The sequence below is a fragment of the Cynocephalus volans genome, chromosome 9 (genome assembly GCF_027409185.1).
Source record: "Cynocephalus volans isolate mCynVol1 chromosome 9, mCynVol1.pri, whole genome shotgun sequence".
Taxonomy (NCBI): domain Eukaryota; kingdom Metazoa; phylum Chordata; class Mammalia; order Dermoptera; family Cynocephalidae; genus Cynocephalus; species Cynocephalus volans.
In genome coordinates this window covers 87100-107565 of record NC_084468.1, presented here as the reverse complement: position 1 = coordinate 107565, position 20466 = coordinate 87100, and the positions used below count along the sequence as shown (strand labels likewise).

The following is a 20466-nucleotide window of genomic DNA, read 5'->3' as shown; positions in this document are numbered from 1 at the left end:
ATTGAGGATTTTCCCATCTATATTCATCAAATATCTTGGCCAATAGTTTTCTTTTCTGGTGGTGTCTTTATCTGCTTTTGAGATCAGGGGGATGTATGCCTCATAGAATGAGTTTAAGAGAATGACCTCTGTATCAATATTTTGGAATAGTTTCAAGAGAATTGGTATTAATTCCTCTTTAAATTTTTGGTAGAATTCAGCAGTAAAGCCATCTGGTCCTGGCATTCTCTTTGTTGGGAGATTTCTGATTACTGCTTCAATCTCATTGCTTGGTATTGGTCTGTTCAAGTTTCCTATGTCTTCCTGATTCAGTCTTCATTGTTTTTATGTGTCCAGAAATTTCTCTATTTCCTCCAGGTTTTCATAATTATTGGTGTATAGTTGTTTATAAGAGTGTCCAATGATTCTTTGTGTTTTGGTGGCATAGGTTTTGATTCCTTTTTCACTTCTGATTATTGTTATTTGTCTTCTCTCTTCTTTCTTTAGTTTGCCTACCTAAAGTTGTGTCTATTTTGATTAACTTCTCAAAAAAACTAAAAAACCCTTTTCTTTCATTGATCATTTGTATCATTTTGGGAGGTTCTATTTCATTTAGTATTAATCTGATCTTAATGATTTTTTGCCATCTACAAGTTTTGGGGTTGGATTGTTTTTAGTTTTTTAGTTCCTTGAGATGTAGTATTCAATTGTTTATTTGTAGCCTTCTATTCTTTCAATATAAGCATTTATCACAATCAATTTCCCTCAGTACTGCTTTTGCAGTATCCCACATGTTTTGATATGATTTGTCTTTGTTTTCATTAGTTTCAAGAGTTTTGATTTCCTCTTTAATTTCTTCTTGGACCCAGAGGTCATACCGGAGAATGCTAATTTTTATGTATTTGTAAACTTTCCAGAGTTTTGTGTTATTGATTTCATTTTAATCCATTGTCATCAGAAAATATAAAGGAAATAATTTCAATATTATAAAAATTTGTTGAGACTTGATTTGTGACCTAGCATGTGGTCTATCCTAGTGCATGTTCCTTTTGCTGATGAGAAAAATATATATTCTGTGGTTGCTGGATAAAATGTTCCAGAGATAACTGCCAAGTCCATTTGGCCTAAAGTGCAGTTTATATCATATGTTTCTGTTGATTTTTCACCTAGATGATCTGTCCAATGAGAGAGGGGAATTCAGGTCCCCAGTTATGGTATTAGAGTCTATATTTTTCTTTAGTTCTAATAGCATTTGCCTTAGTTATCTGAGTACTCCAATGTTGGTTGAATATATATTTATGATTATTATATCTTCTTACTGGATAAATCCTTTTATCATTAATCCAATTAGTCATTCTGTGTCTTTTCAGTGAGGTATTTAATCTATTTACACTATTTAGATATGCTGACTTCCATTTATCACTATTTAGATATGCTGACTTGCACCTGTCATTTTGATTTTTGTTTGGATGTTTTAAATACCTTTTGTTCCTTTATTCCCATTTTATGGTTTATCTTCTGGTTTTTTTTTTTTTTTTTTGAGGTGGTTAGATAGGTTTTTTTCTCTTTAACATTAGCTGTTTTGTTCTATTCCTGAGTTTTGTTCTTTCTTTTGTATTCATGGTAATGATTATTGTTGTTTCGATATGAGATGCAGTAATCCCTCGAGAATATCTTGTAGGGCTGGTCATGTGGTGGTGAACTCCAATCATATTTGTTTTTGTGGGAAATATACTCTTTCTCCCTCATTTTTAAGAGACAGACTTGCTGTGTATAGTAGTCTTTGCTGGCAATTTTTGTCTTTTAGCATTTTGAATATATCATCTTATTCTCTTCTTGCTTTTAAGTTTTCTGATGAAAAAATTGTTGTTAGTCTGACAGTGGCTCCCTAATAGGTGAGTTAATGTTTTTGCCTTATTGCTTTTAAGGTTCTCTTTGTCTTTCAGCTTTCCCAATTTGATTATAACATACCTTGGAGAGAATCTTTTTGAATTGAATTGATTCTGGGATCTTTGAGCTTCCTCAACCTAAAAATTCATTCTCTCCCTATACCTGGGAAGTTTTCTGCTTTTATTTAATTGAATACATTACCAATCCCTTTTTCTTTTTCCTCCTCTTCTGGAACACCCATCATTCAGATGTTTGTGTGGCTTCAGGTTGTCTGCTCGTTCTCTTTCACTTTCTGGGGTTTTTTTAATTATTATTTTTTCTTTCTTTTTTGGGGGGGGTCCACTTGTGTTATTTTGAAAAGACTGTCTTCAAGACCACAAATTTGTTCTTCTGCTCATTCTAGCATGCTGATAAAGCTCTCAGTTATGTTACAAATTTCATTTAATGACACTTCCAGTTCCATGAGTTCTGCTACATTCTTTTTTTAGGGCAATAGTCTCTTTGCACATTTCCTTCTTGAGATCCTGGATACTTTTTCTCATTTTGTTGTGCCTTCTGAGTCATCTTTGATCTCATTGACCTTCCTTGAGATTGTTGCTTCAAATTCCTTTTCAGTCATTTCAAGGACTTCTTGCTGTATATGGTGTGCTAGGTGAAAAATATGATGTTCATTTGGTAGTGTCACAAGATTTTTTTTTTCAGATTTCTAGTATCTCTCAATTGGTCTCTAGTCACCAGGTAGAGCAGTTGTTTCTTCCCAATATTCAAGTGTGGGCTTTGAGGGGAGGAAATTCCTTTTGTGGATGTGTTTTACACTGACTGTTGAATGGGGCATTTTAGTACTGGTTTCAGGTAGATGCAGTAGTGTAGTCTCCATGTAGGCACTTTGGCAAAATTCTGTGTTGGAAATATATATGGGTAAAAAAAATAAAAATAAAAATAAAAGAATTAAAAAATCTCAAGAAAAAAATTTAAAATATTTTTAAGTAAATAAAAGAATAAATGCAACTTATGTAAATTTGTGGAATGGAGAAATAATAATACTTTCAAAAAATTGACAGCATTGAATGCACATATTTTTTTAAAAAGAAACACCTAAAATCAATAAGCTAAGTTTCTATCTTTGGAAAGTACAAAAAAAGAGCAAATTAAAAGGAAGCAGAAAAATGAAAATTAGAGCAAAAATATAATTAAGAAAGAAAATCAATAGAAAATTGTCAACAAAAAATTGATTCCTCAAAAAGATCAATAAAATTGATAAGCCTACAGGTAAGCTAACTAAAAAGATAATGACACAGATCAGAAGTTACTAATATCAGAAATGAAAAAGAGGACATCACTACAGAGACTGTGGACATTAAAACAATAAATGCTATGAACAATGCTGGGAATAAATTTCATTACCTAGATGAAATGGACCAGTTCCTTGAAAGACACAATTTTCCAAAACTCACACACAATAAAAAACAGTATTAGAATAGGACTATACCTATTATGAAAATTGAGTTAACAAAATAATAGTATTCAAAACAGAAAGCACCTGGGCTCAATGTGTTTACTGGGTAATTCATCCAAACATTTAAAAGGAAGAAATTATACCAACTCTCTACCATCTATTTCAGAGAACAGAAAATAAGTTACCTCACAACTCATTCTACAAGGACAGCATTAACTCAATACCAAAATCAAATAAAGATATTACAACAGAAAGCTACAAACCATTATCTCATGTGAACATACAAATATCTTTAAGAAAATCTTCAAAAACCTAATCAATCAATGTTTAAAATAAATTACACACCACAACCAAGTGGTATTTATCCCAAGCATGCAAAGCTTTTTCAATACTTGAACACCAATTAGTTTAATCCTTCACCCCAAAACACTAAAAACAAAGAAATTAGACAATGGTCATATCAACAGATTCAGAAAAAGCCTATGACAAAATACAGCACCCATTCATCATAAAAAGTCTCCTCCACAACTAGATAAAGACTATCTACAAGAAACTGTACTTAACATTATTATTCCTGGTGATATACTCAAAGCTTTTCCAGAAAATCAGGAACACGAACAGAATGGGCCTTCTCACACAACATCTAACAGTACTTCATAATGCAATAACAGAAGAAAATGAAAAAAAGTTACAGACTGGGGAAAATAAGTCAATAAAATCATTTTTGGATGCATGTGATATGAGTATCTGTGTAAAAGATTGTAGTAAATAAGTGGAAAAACTCCTGGAGTTAAAAGTGATTGTGGCAAGATTGCAGGACACAAGGTTAAGAAACAAAATTTTATTATGTTTCATCACACCAGTAATGACCAAGTAGGATCTTTAATAAAAAACAGAATACTATTTGTCAGAACCTCAAAATATAAAATACTTGTAAGTCACCTATGTCATAAGAAATTAACATCAAGAATACATAATGAAAAAAACCTTCCACAGCTATAAAACAACACGTATAGCCTGTTTAAAAGACAAGCAAAGGAGGGGGCTAGCTGGTTTACTCAGTTGGTTACAGAGCAGAATTTTATCACCAAGTTCAAGGGTTCAGTTCCCCATGCCAGGCAGTCACCCCAACCCCACCCCCAACAAAAAAATAGCAAAGAAACTAAATAGACATTTCTCCAAAGATGATATACCAATGTCTAACAAACACATGATAAGATGCTTAACATCATTAAACATTAGCAAATTCAAAACCACCATGATATCGCTTCACCTTCAATAGAGCATAACATGTTTTGGTGAAATTGAACTTTAGCATGCTGTGGGTGGTGATGTAAAATGGTGCAGCCCCTGTACTATTTAAGGAAAAACAGTCTTCTCAAAAAATTAAATAATGGTATTACCATGTGACTCGGAAGTCCAAGTTCAATGTATATATCTAAAATAATTTATAGCTGAATCTCCAAAACATATTTCCACACCAGTGGAATTCACAGCACCGTTAGTCACACAGTGAAGTGGTGCAAGCAACCCAAATGTCCATCCATGAATGAATGGGTAAATAAATGGTGGCATGTACACAGAAAGGAATATTATTCAGTCATAAAAAGAAATGAAATCTTGACATATGCTATAACAAGGAACAGTGAGTACATTATGCAAAGCGAAATAAGCCACTCATGAAATCACAAGAATTGTATGGTCCCACTGATATGAGATAAACTTTGAGAAACCAAACTAGAATGTCAGATGCCAGAAGCTACAAGGAGGGAAAAATTCAGGGTTGTTATTTAATGGACATAGAGCTTCAGTATTCCAAGATTAAAAAGTTCTGAACATCTCCTGCACCTCAATGTAAATATACATAACAGTACTTAAAGGTAAAAAGTGGAACAAATGCTAAATTTTTTGCTATGTGTATCTCTCTTTACCAAACTAAAATTTAAATAAATATTTTAAAAACTAATAGATGGAACAAACTAAAATATTTAAAAATATTTGATTAACTGAAAAATAATTTAGGAAAGGAAAAGAGGAAAAGCAAAGGATTGAAAGGCAGATGAGATGACAAAAACAACAAAATAGCAAAATGGCAGACATATCTATCCCTTTTAATAATAATATTAAATGGAATTAGTTTAAATATTCTACTGAAGGCAAAAACTACCAGGCTTTATAGGAAAGTAAGGCCCAATGATATGCTATCCAGAGACATACACTTCAAATACAAAGATACAAACAGACTGCAAGGTAAAAATTTAAAATACTACACAAACACTAACTATGAAAAGCTTAAGTGGAAATATTAACACCAGCCAAAAGAATCTTTAGCACAAAATATATTACCAGAAATAAACGGAGCACTGAAGGATGTGGGCCACACTATTGCCTGATAGCATGGAAAATGGAAACAATATCTCAACCTCTCAGGGGTCTGCCAAAGGAGAATTCTGTGAACAATGGGAAAAGTGCTACCTGGTCTCCTCTGTCACTGAGAAAATATGAGGAGAGATAAAGTAAAGATGGCTGGCTGGCCAGATCACTAACATGGTTAGAGCACAGTTTTGATAACACTATGATCAAGGATTTGGATCCCCACATAGGCCATCCATTAATAAATAAATAAGTAACAATAAAACAAAGATGTTCAATTTTGAAACAAAATTTAAAGAAAATGTAAAGGAGCCAGAACTTGCTGAGTTTGAAATAAAGCTACTTTTCAATCCAAGAAAACATTTTTCCAAGAAAACATTTTCAAAGACACAAACTACTTTGTGCCAAAATCACAGTATTTTGTAAAAAAAAAACCAAAAATATTTCCAGTATTCTAAGTACCACGGGATGTGATATAGACAGTGCCTGATAAACAATAAAACTTCTTAAGAAATAGCTGCCTGAGAAAGAAGTGGAGGCCAGAGAAAAAAGGGCCTAATACAGAGGTAGCATTGGTATAATGCATTATAGTACAATGGAAGCCTGTGCTTTTTAAAGATGTACAGCAGGGTAATTTCTTGTATCAAAAGGGCAGAATTAGGGGCAGGCCCCATGGTGCACTCGGGAGAGTGCGGTGCTTGGGAGTGCAGCGGCGCTCCCGCCACGGGTTCGGATCCTATATAGGAATGGCTGGTGTGCTCACTGGCTGAGCGCGGTGTGGGCAACACCAAGCCAAGGGTTGCGATCCCCTTACCAGTCACAAAAAGACAAAAGGGCAGAATTAGAAAAAAATTTTTTTAGGGCCACCCCGTGGCTCACTCGGGAGAGTGCAGTACTGGTAGGGCTGAGGCCACAGGTTCGGATCCTATATGGGGATGGCCGGTGTGCTCACTGGCTGAGCGTGGAGCAGACCACACCATGCCGAGGGTTGCAATCCCCTTACCAGTCAAAAAAAAAAAGAAAAAAGAAAAAAGTTTTAAAGAGTCATTTGATTTTCAACGATTATAACATAAAAATAGGCAAAGAAATTGATCAACTGCAAACTCAGGCATTTAAGAAAAACGGATGTTGACAGACAGTAGTTAGAGCCCAGAGGGCACAGTGCAGAAGCAGGAGGCACTGTTTCCAGAGACAAACACAGGGCCCTAATCAAAGAAATAAACCAGGTGCTTAATGGGGATAACTAACTGCTCAGACCAGTGCCTGCAGGGTACCACCCCTTACAACCCACACTGTCTGAAGGGAAGTGCCCACATGTTTATGCCATTCTCCTCACTGTGAGCTGGCCACATGTTGAGGAGATGAGGGTAATAGACCACTGGACATGACTTAGCTGGGTTTTCAGTCAATGTATAACAGTAGATTTCTACGGCTCTTGAGGGGCAAAGTATATACTGCATGTGGTAGAAATTTATGGCCAGAGAGCCAACTGTGGTCTATTAAAGATTGCTGCAATGTCTTACTATTTCTCTTATTGAGAGGTGGAATCTAACTGCCTTCCTGTTGAATCAGGGTTGCCCTTAGTGATGTGCTTGGCTAAAAAAATGTGGTGGAAGACATGCTTTGGCATCTGAGTAGAGATAACCAGAAGCCTCACAGTCTCTGCCTAGGCCTCTTGGACACTTGTCCAGGGAGAAGCAGAAAATCCTGACTACCCTGAGACTGCCAGACTCTGAGGAAGTCCACCTGGCCACAAAGAGAGGGTTGGATGTCTGACCAATGCCCCCAGCCACTAGTGTTCTTCCACATGAGACCAGACACATCATGCAGCAGTCAATCCACACTGCCCTTTTACAGTCTACTTGTCTGGGGCCAAAGAGCCCGGTCACAGCCTGCCCAGGGTCATGAAGCCCTGCCAATAGCCCTCTGGCACTAAAAATATAAATGCTGTGACCTTTCCGCCCTTTTCTCCTTCTTACTGCTTGCACAGGCCTAGGCGTAGATAACACCGCTGCATTGCTTTAGATAGCTGAGAAATGTTCCATTTCCCTGAATGATTTGCCCTGTGGTTTTTCCCAGAAAACATCTGCATACTTCCTTATCTGCTGATTCCCTCCTGCTGTCTATATAAGCTGTGACCTTCTGGCTAATAAACGAGACTTGATCAGAATACTGTCTTGTCTCCATTTCTCTTTGTCTCCATTTCTCGTGTCTCTTGTCCCATCCAATTCCCACTCCCCCCTCCAGGGTCCACGTTGAATATCCCATGGGGTTGGGACATTTCTGGCACCCAAACGTGGGGCACTGGATACAGGGGACACCGTGAGGAAGACTGCGCATCAGAGGGTCGACTGCTGAAAATGAAAGAGTAAAACTTTCGTCCGCCGCGGGAACCTGCTGCGTCAGGATAAAGTGAGTAAGTGCACCTGATAATGGGACAAGAATTAAGTTGTCATGACGTCTACATAAGACAGTTACAAAAAGCTTTAAAGATGCAAGGAGTAAAGGTTAAGTCAAATGATTTGCTTAAATTCTTTGATTTTGTGAAGGAACTTTGTCCCTGGTTTCCAGATGAAGGAACAATTAATTATAAAAATGGGTTAGAGTAGGTGATGCCTTGCAAGATTATTTTGAAACTTTTGGGCCAGAAAAACTCCCTGTAACTGCCTTTTCTTTTCAGAATTTAATTAAAGATATGATCCAAGATATAGATAAATTCCCCGAAGTTTCTGAAACTATGGTCCAGACTGAACAAATATTAAAGGCAGGTTCCAAAACAGACGTCCGAGCCTCCTCTCCACCTCCTGAGGAAAACATAGATCCCATATCTCTAGAGGACTATTCGGAACAGGATGCGACACCTGCTGTTAAACCCAAAATACCCAAAAAATATCTGGTATTGAAACTTCAAAATAAAGAGAAACCTCTAAATTCTGATCCCTCCGAGGTGGATTGGGGCGATCTGGACACAGAGGCCACTGAATACTATGCATCAGATGATGCATTTTTGGCTCAGCCTTTGTCACGCCCTCCCCCTTACAATTTGCCCTCCGCTCCCGCAGTGGGGACGGTATCAGATCCTTTAAAAAATTTGGAGTCAAAAGTTCAACAATTAGAAAAACAAATTCTCTTAGAGGAAAAGCTCCAGATCTTAACGACCAAACTGCAAGAATTACAAACAAAACGTAAGAATACAACATGTCAAACTAAAGGGACTGGCTATTGCCCTCCGTTAAACAACAAGTTAGCCCCCCCCAAAGAAAGAGCTCCCATTACAAACAAAATGTAAGAATACAACATGTCAAACTAAAGCGACTGGCTATTGACCTCCATTAAACAAGTTAGCCCCCCCCAAAGAAAGAGCTCCCATTCATGTAGATCAAAGTCTTTTTGACAAATTTGAGGCCTTCCCAGTATCTGAATCTGTGGATAACATGGGACGAATTAACCGCAAACATGACAGGCTGCGATTTAATGTTATCAAAGAGCTAAAAGGCGCCATTTCCCAATATGGGCCCACAGCGCCTTATACCCTTGCTATATTAGAATTTGTGGCTGAAAGCTGGCTCACTCCTATAGATTGGAACACCCTTGTTAGAGCCACACTCTTGGGGGGTGATCACTTACTCTGGAAGTCTGAATTTCTTGAAAACTGCAAAGACTTTGCTAGAAAAAACCTTCAGGCTGATAAAGATTGGGGTCTTGATATGTTGACTGGCTCTGGTGACTATTCTAGTATTGAGGAACAAAAAAACTATGACCCAGGTCTATTTTCCCAAATTCAAACAGCCACTTTAAAGGCTTGGAGAAGGCTCCCAGCTAAGGGGGATTCAATCGCTTCACTTACAGGAGTAAAACAAGGGCCTGAAGAGCCTTTTTCGGATTTTGTTAACTGGCTAATGACAACAGCAGATAGGTTGTTAGGCAATGTGGATGCCAATCTTGATTATATAAAACAATTGGCTTTTGAAAATGCTAATCCTGCATGCCAGGTGGCCATTAGGCCCCGCAAAAATAAAACTGACCTCCAAGGATATATTCGTCTTTGCTCGGACATTGGCTCCTCTTATCAACAAGGTCTAGCCATGGCCGCAGCCCTCACTGGACAAACAGTAAAGGCTTTTTAGCTAATAAAGGCCAAAATAATAAAGGTTGCTTTAAATGTGGCAAGCCTGGTCATTTTGCTAAAAACTGTCAGGAAAACCAGACATAAGCCATGGTCACCAAGCCTCCTGGACTTTGCCCATGATGTAAAAGAGGAAAACATTGGGCAAATGAATGTAGATCCAAAACTGATGCTCAGGGAAATCCCTTACCGCCCCCTCAGGGAAACGGGAAAAGGGGCCAGCCCCAGGCCCTGAACCAAAGTGGGGCTATCAAGTTTGTCCCAGCCAACAACAATAGTCCGTTTCAAACCTCACTAGAGCAACCCCAGGGAGCGCAGGACTGGACCTCTGTTCCACCTCCCGCACAGTATAAACTTCTGAAATGGGACCTCAAATTTTAAATACAGGGGTCTTTGGTCCATTGCCCCCTGGTACTTTTGGACTTGTCCTAGGTCACGGCTGTTCAATATTCAAAGGGCTACAAATTTTTCCTGGAGTAATTGTTAATGATTTTACTGGAGAAATTAAGCTTCTGGCCAAAGCAACTACTGACATTGTCATGATTCCACAAGGAGAAAGAGTAGCCCAGCTTATCCTACTTCCCCTAGTTAAAACAAATAATAAAGCCCATAATATTGTGAGAGGTGCAGACAATTTTGGATCCTCAGATGCTTACTGGGTCGAACAGATTTCCCGTCAAAAACCCTCTCTTACCTTATGGTTGGATGGTAAACAATTCACTGGCCTAATAGATACTGGGGCTGATGTTACTATCATTAGACAAGAGGACTGGCCCGCCACTTGGCCTCTTTGTGATACCTTAACCAATCTAAAGGGAATTGGACAAAGCCACAATCCTAAACAGAGTTCTAAATTTCTTACATGGGCAGATAAGGAAAATAATTAAGGCCTTATTCAACCATATGTCATCCCTTACTTGCCTGTCACTCTTTGGGGCAGGGATCTACTCTAACAAATGAAAATAATAATGTGCAGCCCTAATGAAATAGTTACAGCACAGATGCTGGCTCAAGGATATAGTCCAGGCAAAGGTTTAGGAAAACAGAAGCAAGGTATTTTACAACCCATTCAGGCAACAGGCCAACTTAATAAACAGGGCTTTGGAAATTTTTTATTTCGGCCATTGACAAGCCTGTACCCCAAAGGCATGCCGACCCCATAACTTGGAAGTCAAACGAGCCCATTTGGGTTGATCAGTGGCCATTAACCTCGGAAAAATTATGTGTCGCCCAACAGTTAGTACAGGAACAGTTACTGACAGGACACATTGTTGAGAGTAACTCCCCCTGGAATACTCCTATATTTGTTATTAGAAAAAAATGTGGAAAATGGAGACTGCTTCAGGACCTAAGAGCTGTTAATGCCACAATGGTGGTTATGGGTGCTTTACAACCTGGCTTGCCATCCCCAGTGGCAATTCCTTCAGGCTCTTTTAAAATTGTTATAGATCTCAAAGATTGCTTTTTCACAATTCCCCTACATGCTAGTGACCCAAAACGCTTTGCTTTTAGTCTCCGCTCCATAAATTTTAAGGAACCCATGAAATGATACCAATGGTGGGTCCTGCCCCAGGGAACGGCCAATAGTCCTACCTTATGCCAAAAATTTGTGGCTGCAGTCATCCAACCAATCAGAGATCTGTGGAAAGATATGTACATTATACACTATATGGATGACATTTTACTTGCTGGCGATTCAAAAGACAGGGTTTTACAATGTTTTATCCAGCTTGAAAAGCAGTTAGCTTTATCAGGTTACAAATAGCTCCAGAAAAGATACAGTTTCATGATCCCTATACCTTTTGGGGGTTTCATATGACAGGACGCAAAATTACTAACCAGAAGGCTTCCAACTGCACAGATCAATTACAAACCCTTAATGATTTTCAAAAACTTTTAGGTGATATAAATTGTCTCTGTCCACATTTAAAACTTACTACTGGAGACCTAAAGCCCTTATTTGATATTTTAAAAGGAAATCCTGACCCTAAATCTTCCATATCTCTCTCTCCAGAAGCACTGACTACATTACAAAAAGTAGAAAATGCTATTGCAGCTCAATTTGTCTCTTACTTGGATTATACTCAACCCTTAATGTTTATTATATTCAATACGGCTCTTGTCCCTACTGGGCTATTTTGGCAGAACAACCCTATTATGTGGGATCATTTACCTTCATCACCAAAAAAAACTTTACTTCCTTACTTTGATGCTGTTGCAGATTTAATTATATTAGGTCAAGAAAATAGTAGAAAGTACTTTGGGCTTGAACTACACAAATTAATACAGCCCTACACCCAACAACAGGTTCACTGGCTTTTACAAAATTCTGATACTTGGGTAGTGGCTTGTGCCTCTTATGAAGGCACAACAGACAATCATTATCGATCCAATAAACTTATTCAGTTTTGTAACTTACACACTTTTGTTTTTCCCTGAGTTACTCGTAACTTGCCAGTAACTAATGCCCTTTTGGTTTTTACTGATGGTTCATCCACAGGGACTGCAGCTTATGCCATTAATAATCACACAGTCCGCTTTACTACTTGTTATACTTCTGCCCAACTTGTGGAGTTATAAGCTGTTATTCGGGTTTTTTTAACCTTCCCAAATCAGGCCCTCAATCTTTATACTGATAGTGCCTATTTAGCCAATTCTATCCCCCTTTTAGAAACAGTCCCCCAAATCAAACATACCTCCACTGCCACTGAGCTTTTTTTGCAATGCCAAAGGCTGATTCAACAAAGATGTTTGCCCTTTTTTATAGGTCATGTTAGAGCACATTCCAACCTCCCAGGCCCTCTCACCATGGGAAACAAACACTAAAACAGTGGCCACCATTACCACTGATCCTGTTACACAGGCACAAACTACTCACTCCCTTCATCATATTAATGCCCACACACTTAGGTTAATGTTTCAAATCACTAGAGAACAAGCTAGACAGATAGTTAAACAGTGTCCTTCCTGTGTTACACTCTTGCCTGTTCCCCATTTGGGAGTTAATCCTTGAGGACTTGTTCCAAATATGCTTTGGCAAATGGATGTTACTCATTTATCAGAATTTGGTAATCTAAAATATGTTCACGTGTCCATAGACACCTACAGTGAGTTTTTGCTCACCACTTTACAGACAGAAGAAGCAACCAAACATGTTATTGCTCATTTGCTACATTGTTTTTCAATCCTGGGAATACCAAAACAGATTAAAATGGACAATGGCCCTGGCTATACTTCCAAGGCTTTCCAAGATTTTTGTGCTAGATTACAAATTCAACAAATTACAGGCATTCCCTATAACCCTCAAGGCCAAGGAATTGTGGAAAGAGCCCACTTATCTCTAAAAACTTGCCTTGAAAAAATAAAAAAGGGGGAATGGTACCCCACAAGAGGCTCCCCCAGGAATTTACTAAGTCATGCCCTTTTCACCCTTAATTTTTAAAATCTTGATGTCAATGGCAAATCAGCAGCTGACCATTTTTGGCATTCTGAGTCCCAATCAAAATTTGCCATGGTCAAATGGAAGGACCCCCTAGATAACTCCTGGAATGGCCCAGATCCAGTTTTGATCTGGGGTAGAGGTTCAGTCTGTGTTTTTTCTTGCACTCATAACTTGGCCAGATGGCTGCCAGAATGGCTGGTTAAACAAGTTGATCATAACCTCTCAGCCAGGGATTCGGTAGATCCCTGAGAATGTCTTTTTCTTTTCTTTTCCATAGGGGTCATGGCAACCAGCATTTTCTTCCTGATTGTTGGTTTGTCTGGTCAGCTGCCCAAGGTTCAGTCCAGCTTTGGAGATCCTGGACTCACTCACCAATTGGTGAACAAACAGTATGGAAAACCATGTGATTGCAAGGGTGGGACTGTTTCTAGTCCTCCTACATCATACATATCTGTTGTAGATTGTGACACCTGTTCAGCTTATTTGTCCTCATCATTTCCCGCTTATAGTTGTGTTGAAAAACCTAAGTTCATAGCCAGCAGTGGTGGGAGCCTTAAGCCATGTCCTTGCAGCATATTTGCTGAATCTATGCATAGCACTTGTTATTTTTCATACCAATTGTGCACTTCTGGAAACCAAACATCCTTCAAACCACCCACAGCTTGCTTAATGCCTCCAATTTTAAACTTGCTCAGAACTGCTGGCTTTGTTTAAGAGCAGGACAGTCTCTCTCCCTTGCCTTCCCCACTTCGCTTTCCAATTACTCCTCTGAGGGACTGTGCTCCTTAACCCTTCCTTTACAAGTACAGCCTTTACAGTTTACTAATTCCTCTTGCTACCACTCTCCCTCAGTTAACAATAGTTACAAAATTAATGTTGGCTTTGCCACATTTGCTCAGTGTTTGCCAATTGTTAACATCTCCACTCCCCTGCGTGCTCAGAATGGCTTGGTCTTTGTTTGTGGGAACAATGAGGCTTATACCCAATTACCCACTAATTGGATGGGATTGTTTGTTTTAGCTTCTCTCCTACCCAATGTAGACTTTATACCCAGAGACGAGCCTGTCCCTGTCCCTTCCATTGATCACATAGCTGGGAGGGCCAAGAGAGCTGTGCAGTTAATTCCCTTACTTGCTGGACTGGGGATTTCTGCCGCAGTTGCAACTGGAACTGCTGGCCTTAGCCATTCTATATCTCAATACACCAAACTGTCTACCCAGCTGATTTTGGATGTACAAGCCCTTTCCCAAACTATACAGGACCTCCAAGACCAATTAGATTCCCTGGCAGAAGTAGTCTTACAAAACAGAAGAGGTCTCAATTTACTAACTGCAGAACGAGGAGGTGTTTGTTTAGCCTTACAGGAAAGATCCAGGACAAAAAGATCCCAACAAATCCGGGATAGTTCGAAACCATATCAAACAACTATAAAATGACTTAGAAAAAAGAAGAAAACAACTGGCAGAAAACCCCCTTTGGACTGGACTTAATGGATTCCTGCCTTATCTCTTACCCTTTTTAGGGCCACTTGTGGGCTTGCTTCTTTTGCTTTTTGGGGGCCCTTTTTACTTAATAAAGTCACAGCCTTTGTTAAACAACAAATTGAGGCTATTCAGGCAAGGCCTATACAGGTCCATTATCAATGCCTTGAGATGCAGGAACAAAGTGGCACCTATATACCACTACATTCACCATAACAAATGCTGCCTCTGTGAGCTGAACTGGATAGCCAAAGATGGATAAGAGGGTAAGTCCCCCGCACCACCCTAAACAAAAGGCTGCCATTAACGGCAACCCATTTCTATGATGGGTACCGTGCTCGGGATGGGTTACCCCAACCTAAGACAGGAACAGTTCCCAAGAGATTCTCTTGGCTTGAAGAAATTAAAAAGGGGGACCTGTCTGGGGCCAAAGAGCCCGGTCATAGCCTGCCCAGGGTCATGAAGCCCTGCCAACAGCCCTCTGGCACTAAAGATATAAATGCTGTGACCTTTCCGCCCTTTTCTCCTTCTTACTGCTTGCACAGGCCTAGGCGTAGATAACACCGCTGCACTGCTTTAGATAGCTGAGAAATGTTCCATTTCCCTGAATGATTTGCCCTGTGGTTTTTCCCAGAAAACATCTGCATACTTCCTTATCTGCTGATTCCCTCCTGCTGTCTATATAAGCTGTGACCTTCTGGCTAACAAATGAGACTTGATCAGAATACTGTCTTGTCTCCATTTCTCGTGTCTCTTGTCCCATCCAATTCCCACTCCCCCCTCCAGGGTCCGCGTTGAATATCCCATGGATCGGGACATCTACTTACCCACAACATTCCAACATGGAGTAAAGGAAGAAATACTTATTCTAAGCAACCAAGTTTTGTGTCACTTTGTTACACAGCTGATCACTGGAACACCAAACAAGTCATTAGAGACCACAGACAGTACTCTGAATGCAACAGGAAGCATGTAGGTTCACACTGATCATTAGGTCCAAAATAAATAAAGCCACCATTTCACATCTTATGTTACATCTTAAACTCTAATTGAGAATGTAAAGTTTCAGTTAACTAAATTGTCACTTTTCTTTCTTAACCAACTGTTAGCTACAGTTCTGGTTTATAAACATACTGATGATTAAATCACACATCCATCTTTCTCATTCATTTCTAAGTCATTATCTGAAATAGGAGAAGAATACAATAAAATATGTAAGAAAGTTTAAAAACATGACAAGTCTTCTTGAACTAGAAACACAAAATTGCACAGTAAGAAAAACTACACATAGAATCACTGACATAAATTTATAGAAGCAAAATGTACAAATTATGAAAATCTGCAATTTCTGTTTTTATTCCTTGCATGCCTTTTTATTGGTTCTTCCTCAATGTCCCACCTGAAGGCTTTTTCCCTTCAGGCTCTTAAGGATGTCACCACAGGTGCTGGTTAAAAGCACAGGTCACTGGGGATTGAACCTCATCACCCAGGAAACATACCCTTAAGGTTTTTTAGAAGAATACTTCCATTGGAACAAAGTTATAGTCTTTATAAGTACCAACACCTCCTTCCCCTCTATAGGCGGTGTATACAGAAATCAGAATAAAATGAAAAGAACAAACAAACAAAAGTAGCAAAAATTGACACCACAAAGGATTAGACATAGACACAGGGAAGAATCCAGGAAACATCCCATTTCACTGGTTTGGGTCACTGCCTGGATGGTAGTGATACCACACGTAAGAGAAAAGAAGTGGATGTCATTTTCATTTTGGATACACTGACCTTCAGTTAACTTTTGAATAGCTACAAAAAGCAGTCAACAGTGAGTTCAACTTATGATCCAAGGAAAAGGGAAGAAGTAGAAAAGAGAAGAAGCTAAATAGAACGAAGAGTGCAAACTAAAGAGGATTGAATAAGTCAAGAAGAAGAGCACAGTGAGAAGAAAAGTGCCCAGAACGAAGCACTTTGATGAGCTATGTTAATAAGAAAGAAGAATTCTGAAGAGAAGAGAGAAAACCATCAGTAAGGGCATGAGAGAAACTAACTAACACAGAAGAATTTCCAGGGGAAGATCATGTACAGCAGTTTCAAATGTGGCAGAAAATTCAAGTTAGAAGAAGACTACAGAAAAGGCACTGGATTTCACTAAGTCATAATTCCATGGTTTATCCATGAATCAACTACAGTCTTCCAAACCTGTACACAAACCACAGGACATGTGAGTGAAGCCATCTTCAACCAAGAGCCTCAATCACGGCACCAGACATGTGGATCCATAGAACTTCAAGAAAATAAAGTGGCCTGATGTTTTAAACCATTGCGTTTTGGTTTGTTCTTGCACAGCAAATGCTAAATCATACATGTAAGACCCCAGAACTCAGTATATCTTAACAAAACTATGCGGGTGAGAAAGCCTTAAATTACATGAAACCTTACAGACTGCTTATTCGGCAACATGTGCCTTAGCACTTGCCACTGTGGAAAGCTATGTGTTTATTTCAAGGTTGGCAGTCAAAAACTTTCTAATAGAGAGGGTATCAAAATTTAGTGCCAATAAATCCTCATATCCCTTGAGAATTTGGCATATTCTTTTCTCAGGTTCCATTCCAATCATGTAAAAAGAAAGTGTCTGCCTTTTTGACATGACATTAAAAAGACCAGAGACAAATTTGTACTAAACTTAGATGACTCTGAAGTCTTGCATGTTGCTATATCCACACACAAACTTTACCTTATGTAAGTATATTTCCTTCAAGCTGAGGTTTACTCATTTCTACTTTTCCATTTTAATTCATGCTTCCCGCTTGCCATAATACCCAGGTAATACAGTGAAAAAAAATGAGGAATAAATAAAGAAACAACTCACTGTAGATTTATCCATCTTTTCTTGCTCTTGGAAATGCACAGTGCACTCTGGCAGCTTAGCTGGGAGAGGGAATGGAGTGGATTAAGGAGAGAACTGTCATGGCTTGACCCAGGATTCTCCTGCCCAAAACTCTCTACACAGTAGCTGGAAAACACAAACAAACAAAAAGCCTCCTTGTGAAACAACAAGCTTTTATCGTCAATAAGACACAACAAAGACCCATTAAAGGTGCACTAGCAAGTACATCAACGGTACACATTAGACACACAATTTGTTTTTGGTCAATGAAACATACATTACCTACTGATTTAGCAAGAATCAACCTAACCTAAACGTACAACTTAATCATTTAAACTAAAGAAAAACACACTGTGTCATTACTTAAACTAATAGTGCTATAGAAATACAGTTCGGCTATATTCACTATTTTCATATTAACATAATGACTCCACACACAATTCCAGACAAGTGTTTCCATTGTAACACATCTTATTCATATTTACCTAAATATCTGTGTCGTACACATCTGGTAACCCAACATCTTTTGCCCATGACCAGGAGAGCTAGGCCGGCTGCACAGGGCAGGAGGGACGAGAAACTGGACCTCAAGAAGAGACACCGAGACACCCCACAACACAACGGCCACAGAGTGACAGTCTGCACACACCTCACAATCCAAGATTCACCTCTGGGATCTGGAGCATCACACTAATGTCCACACGCTCACGTTACAGATGGTGAAGTGAACATCCCATAGGTCGGTACCAGGTTCCTGATGGAGGCACTGGAACGTGACCTCCCCACACCTCCCAGGCTCGCTGTCTTCACACACCCCCACCCACGTTCCCGTCGCCACCTGGGACGTGAGCCCCCGTCCTGGGACATCTGGAACCGGCTTCTGCACACCCGGCAGCGCCCGCCCTCCTTCCAGCAGCGCCGTCCTCTGACGGAACCGTCTGGAAAGAGCAGCCCGGCCGCCCCTTCCCCGGCCGGGCCCAGGTCCCCGCTCGCGCCGCACGTCAGGCCCCTCCCACTCGAGGCCCGCAGCGCTTCTGCCCCCAAGTGCGCGGACACCGTCCCGCTCCCCAGGGCCCCTGAGGCCCATGGTGCTTCTGCCCCCAAGTGCCCAGACACCGTCCCGCTCCCCAGGGCTCCCGAGGTCCGCGGGCTCCTCTTTCACCCTCGCACTCACCTTCAGGGACTTACGATCCAACCCCAGGATCTGAGGAGCAGCCTGTGGACAGCAGCAACACCCGGAATCTCCACACAAAAGATGGTGGAGTGGATGGAGCTGCACATGCGCAGTGGAAACCCGGAAATCCCAGTCCCATAGTAGTCCAGTGAGGGCGATGTCATTGCAAAGCAAAACTACATTTCCCAGAAAGCGAGGTGAGTGAGGATGCACACGCGCAGAAGAAACACACAGGACCTTTACCCATAGTCCTGCGCCTGTGACGTTTATGGTCAGCGAGACTACATTTCCCAGAATACTCAGGGGACCTTCATTTAGAGCCAAAGAAGAAAATTTTTAAATTTTCCCCGCACGGAGTACTGTTGCCAGGAAATCAGGCCTTGCTGGATCAAGACTAGTCTCTAACCAGGCAATAGACTAGTCTCTATTCCACCAATGTGGGATTTTTTTTTTTTTTAAAGATGACCAGTAAGGGGATCTTAACCCTTGACTTGGCGTTAGCCAGTGAGCAAACTGGCCATCCCTATATAGGATCCGAAACCGCAGCCTTCGTGTTATCAGCACCGCACTCTCCTGAGTGAGCCATGGGCCGGCCCTCAAATGTAGGATTTTGATTTTTCACTGCATGTTAGTTTGACAACCTGAGACATTGTGTCAGCAATGGGGAAATCCAAATGGGGGCCTGGTTTAGCTGTTATAGAACCCATGTCTATTTTTAAACATGCATTTTAAAGTATGAAAAAATCATATCTCTATTTTATTTTAAATGTGTTAACAAAAGTTGACATGGTAATTTTCTTTCAAAACATTGAGAGATGTTTGTTATCATCCAGTAAAATAATTTGTGAGTCTCATTGCGTTGTATTACGCAGTTAGAAAAACTGCTCTAGTGCATAGTGAAATAAAATAGGAAGGTCATAGGGCAGGTGCATTTCTTAATCCTTGTCCCAATTTACAGTTGCCATGTCTGCTGATAAATTGCCCAGAAATTCCCATGTTCCATGAACCCATCTATTTATTAAATCAAAGTACTTTGGGGCGGGGATGGGGTGGACATGAACTTTGTCTTTCCTTCTTTGGTTTATGCACCAAACAAGGCAACAGGTTCTCTACATGGGTTTATCAAAGTTTCTGTTACATTGTAGTTCCCTTTTAAAACAGGGAAACAGGACTGGCTCAGTAGCTCACTTGGGAGAATGTGGTGCTGATAACACAAATGTCAAGAGTTCAGATCCCATTATTGGCCAGCCACCAAACAAACAAACAAAAACCACAAAAAAAGCAAAAATGCCTATCTTGAGTCATCAGAGTTGATATGGGCTTGCATGTTAGAATGTCGGGCAGAGTAAAAGAAGGACGAACATTGTGGGCATGTGGATGGGATGAGAGGCTGTGGTCATGTCTAAAACCTATCCCTGGTTTTCTCTTTTCCTAATGTATTCCTGCCTTGTTCAAATTCCTGTGTTTTCTTTGATTCTTCAACTTCCCCTCAATGATTCTAATCTCAGATCCAGTGAACTAAGCCTAGATCTTCCCACAGCCTTCTTGTCTCAGACTTTAGAATCTATAGACCCCCACCTTGAACTTCTAAATCACATGCCTCTCTCTTAAACACTCATTGGTAGGGGATGTGGGAATCCTTTAAGCACAGGATGATT

At 39.9% G+C, this 20466-nt stretch overlaps 1 protein-coding gene across 1 annotated transcript in view; it reads right to left on the bottom strand.

Moving 5' to 3' along the window:
* The window catches only part of LOC134386374 (zinc finger protein 420-like), a 29763-nt gene extending 10882 nt beyond the window's left edge, over positions 1-18881 (bottom strand). Inside the window, exons 1-2 of the mRNA XM_063108501.1 lie at positions 18809-18881; positions 17617-17760 (exon numbers count right to left, since the gene is read on the bottom strand). Coding sequence (XP_062964571.1) covers positions 17617-17631 — 15 coding nt within the window. The 5' untranslated portion in view covers positions 17632-17760; positions 18809-18881. The remainder of the gene's footprint in view (positions 1-17616; positions 17761-18808) is intronic.
* Positions 18882-20466: the final 1585 nt, after the last annotated feature.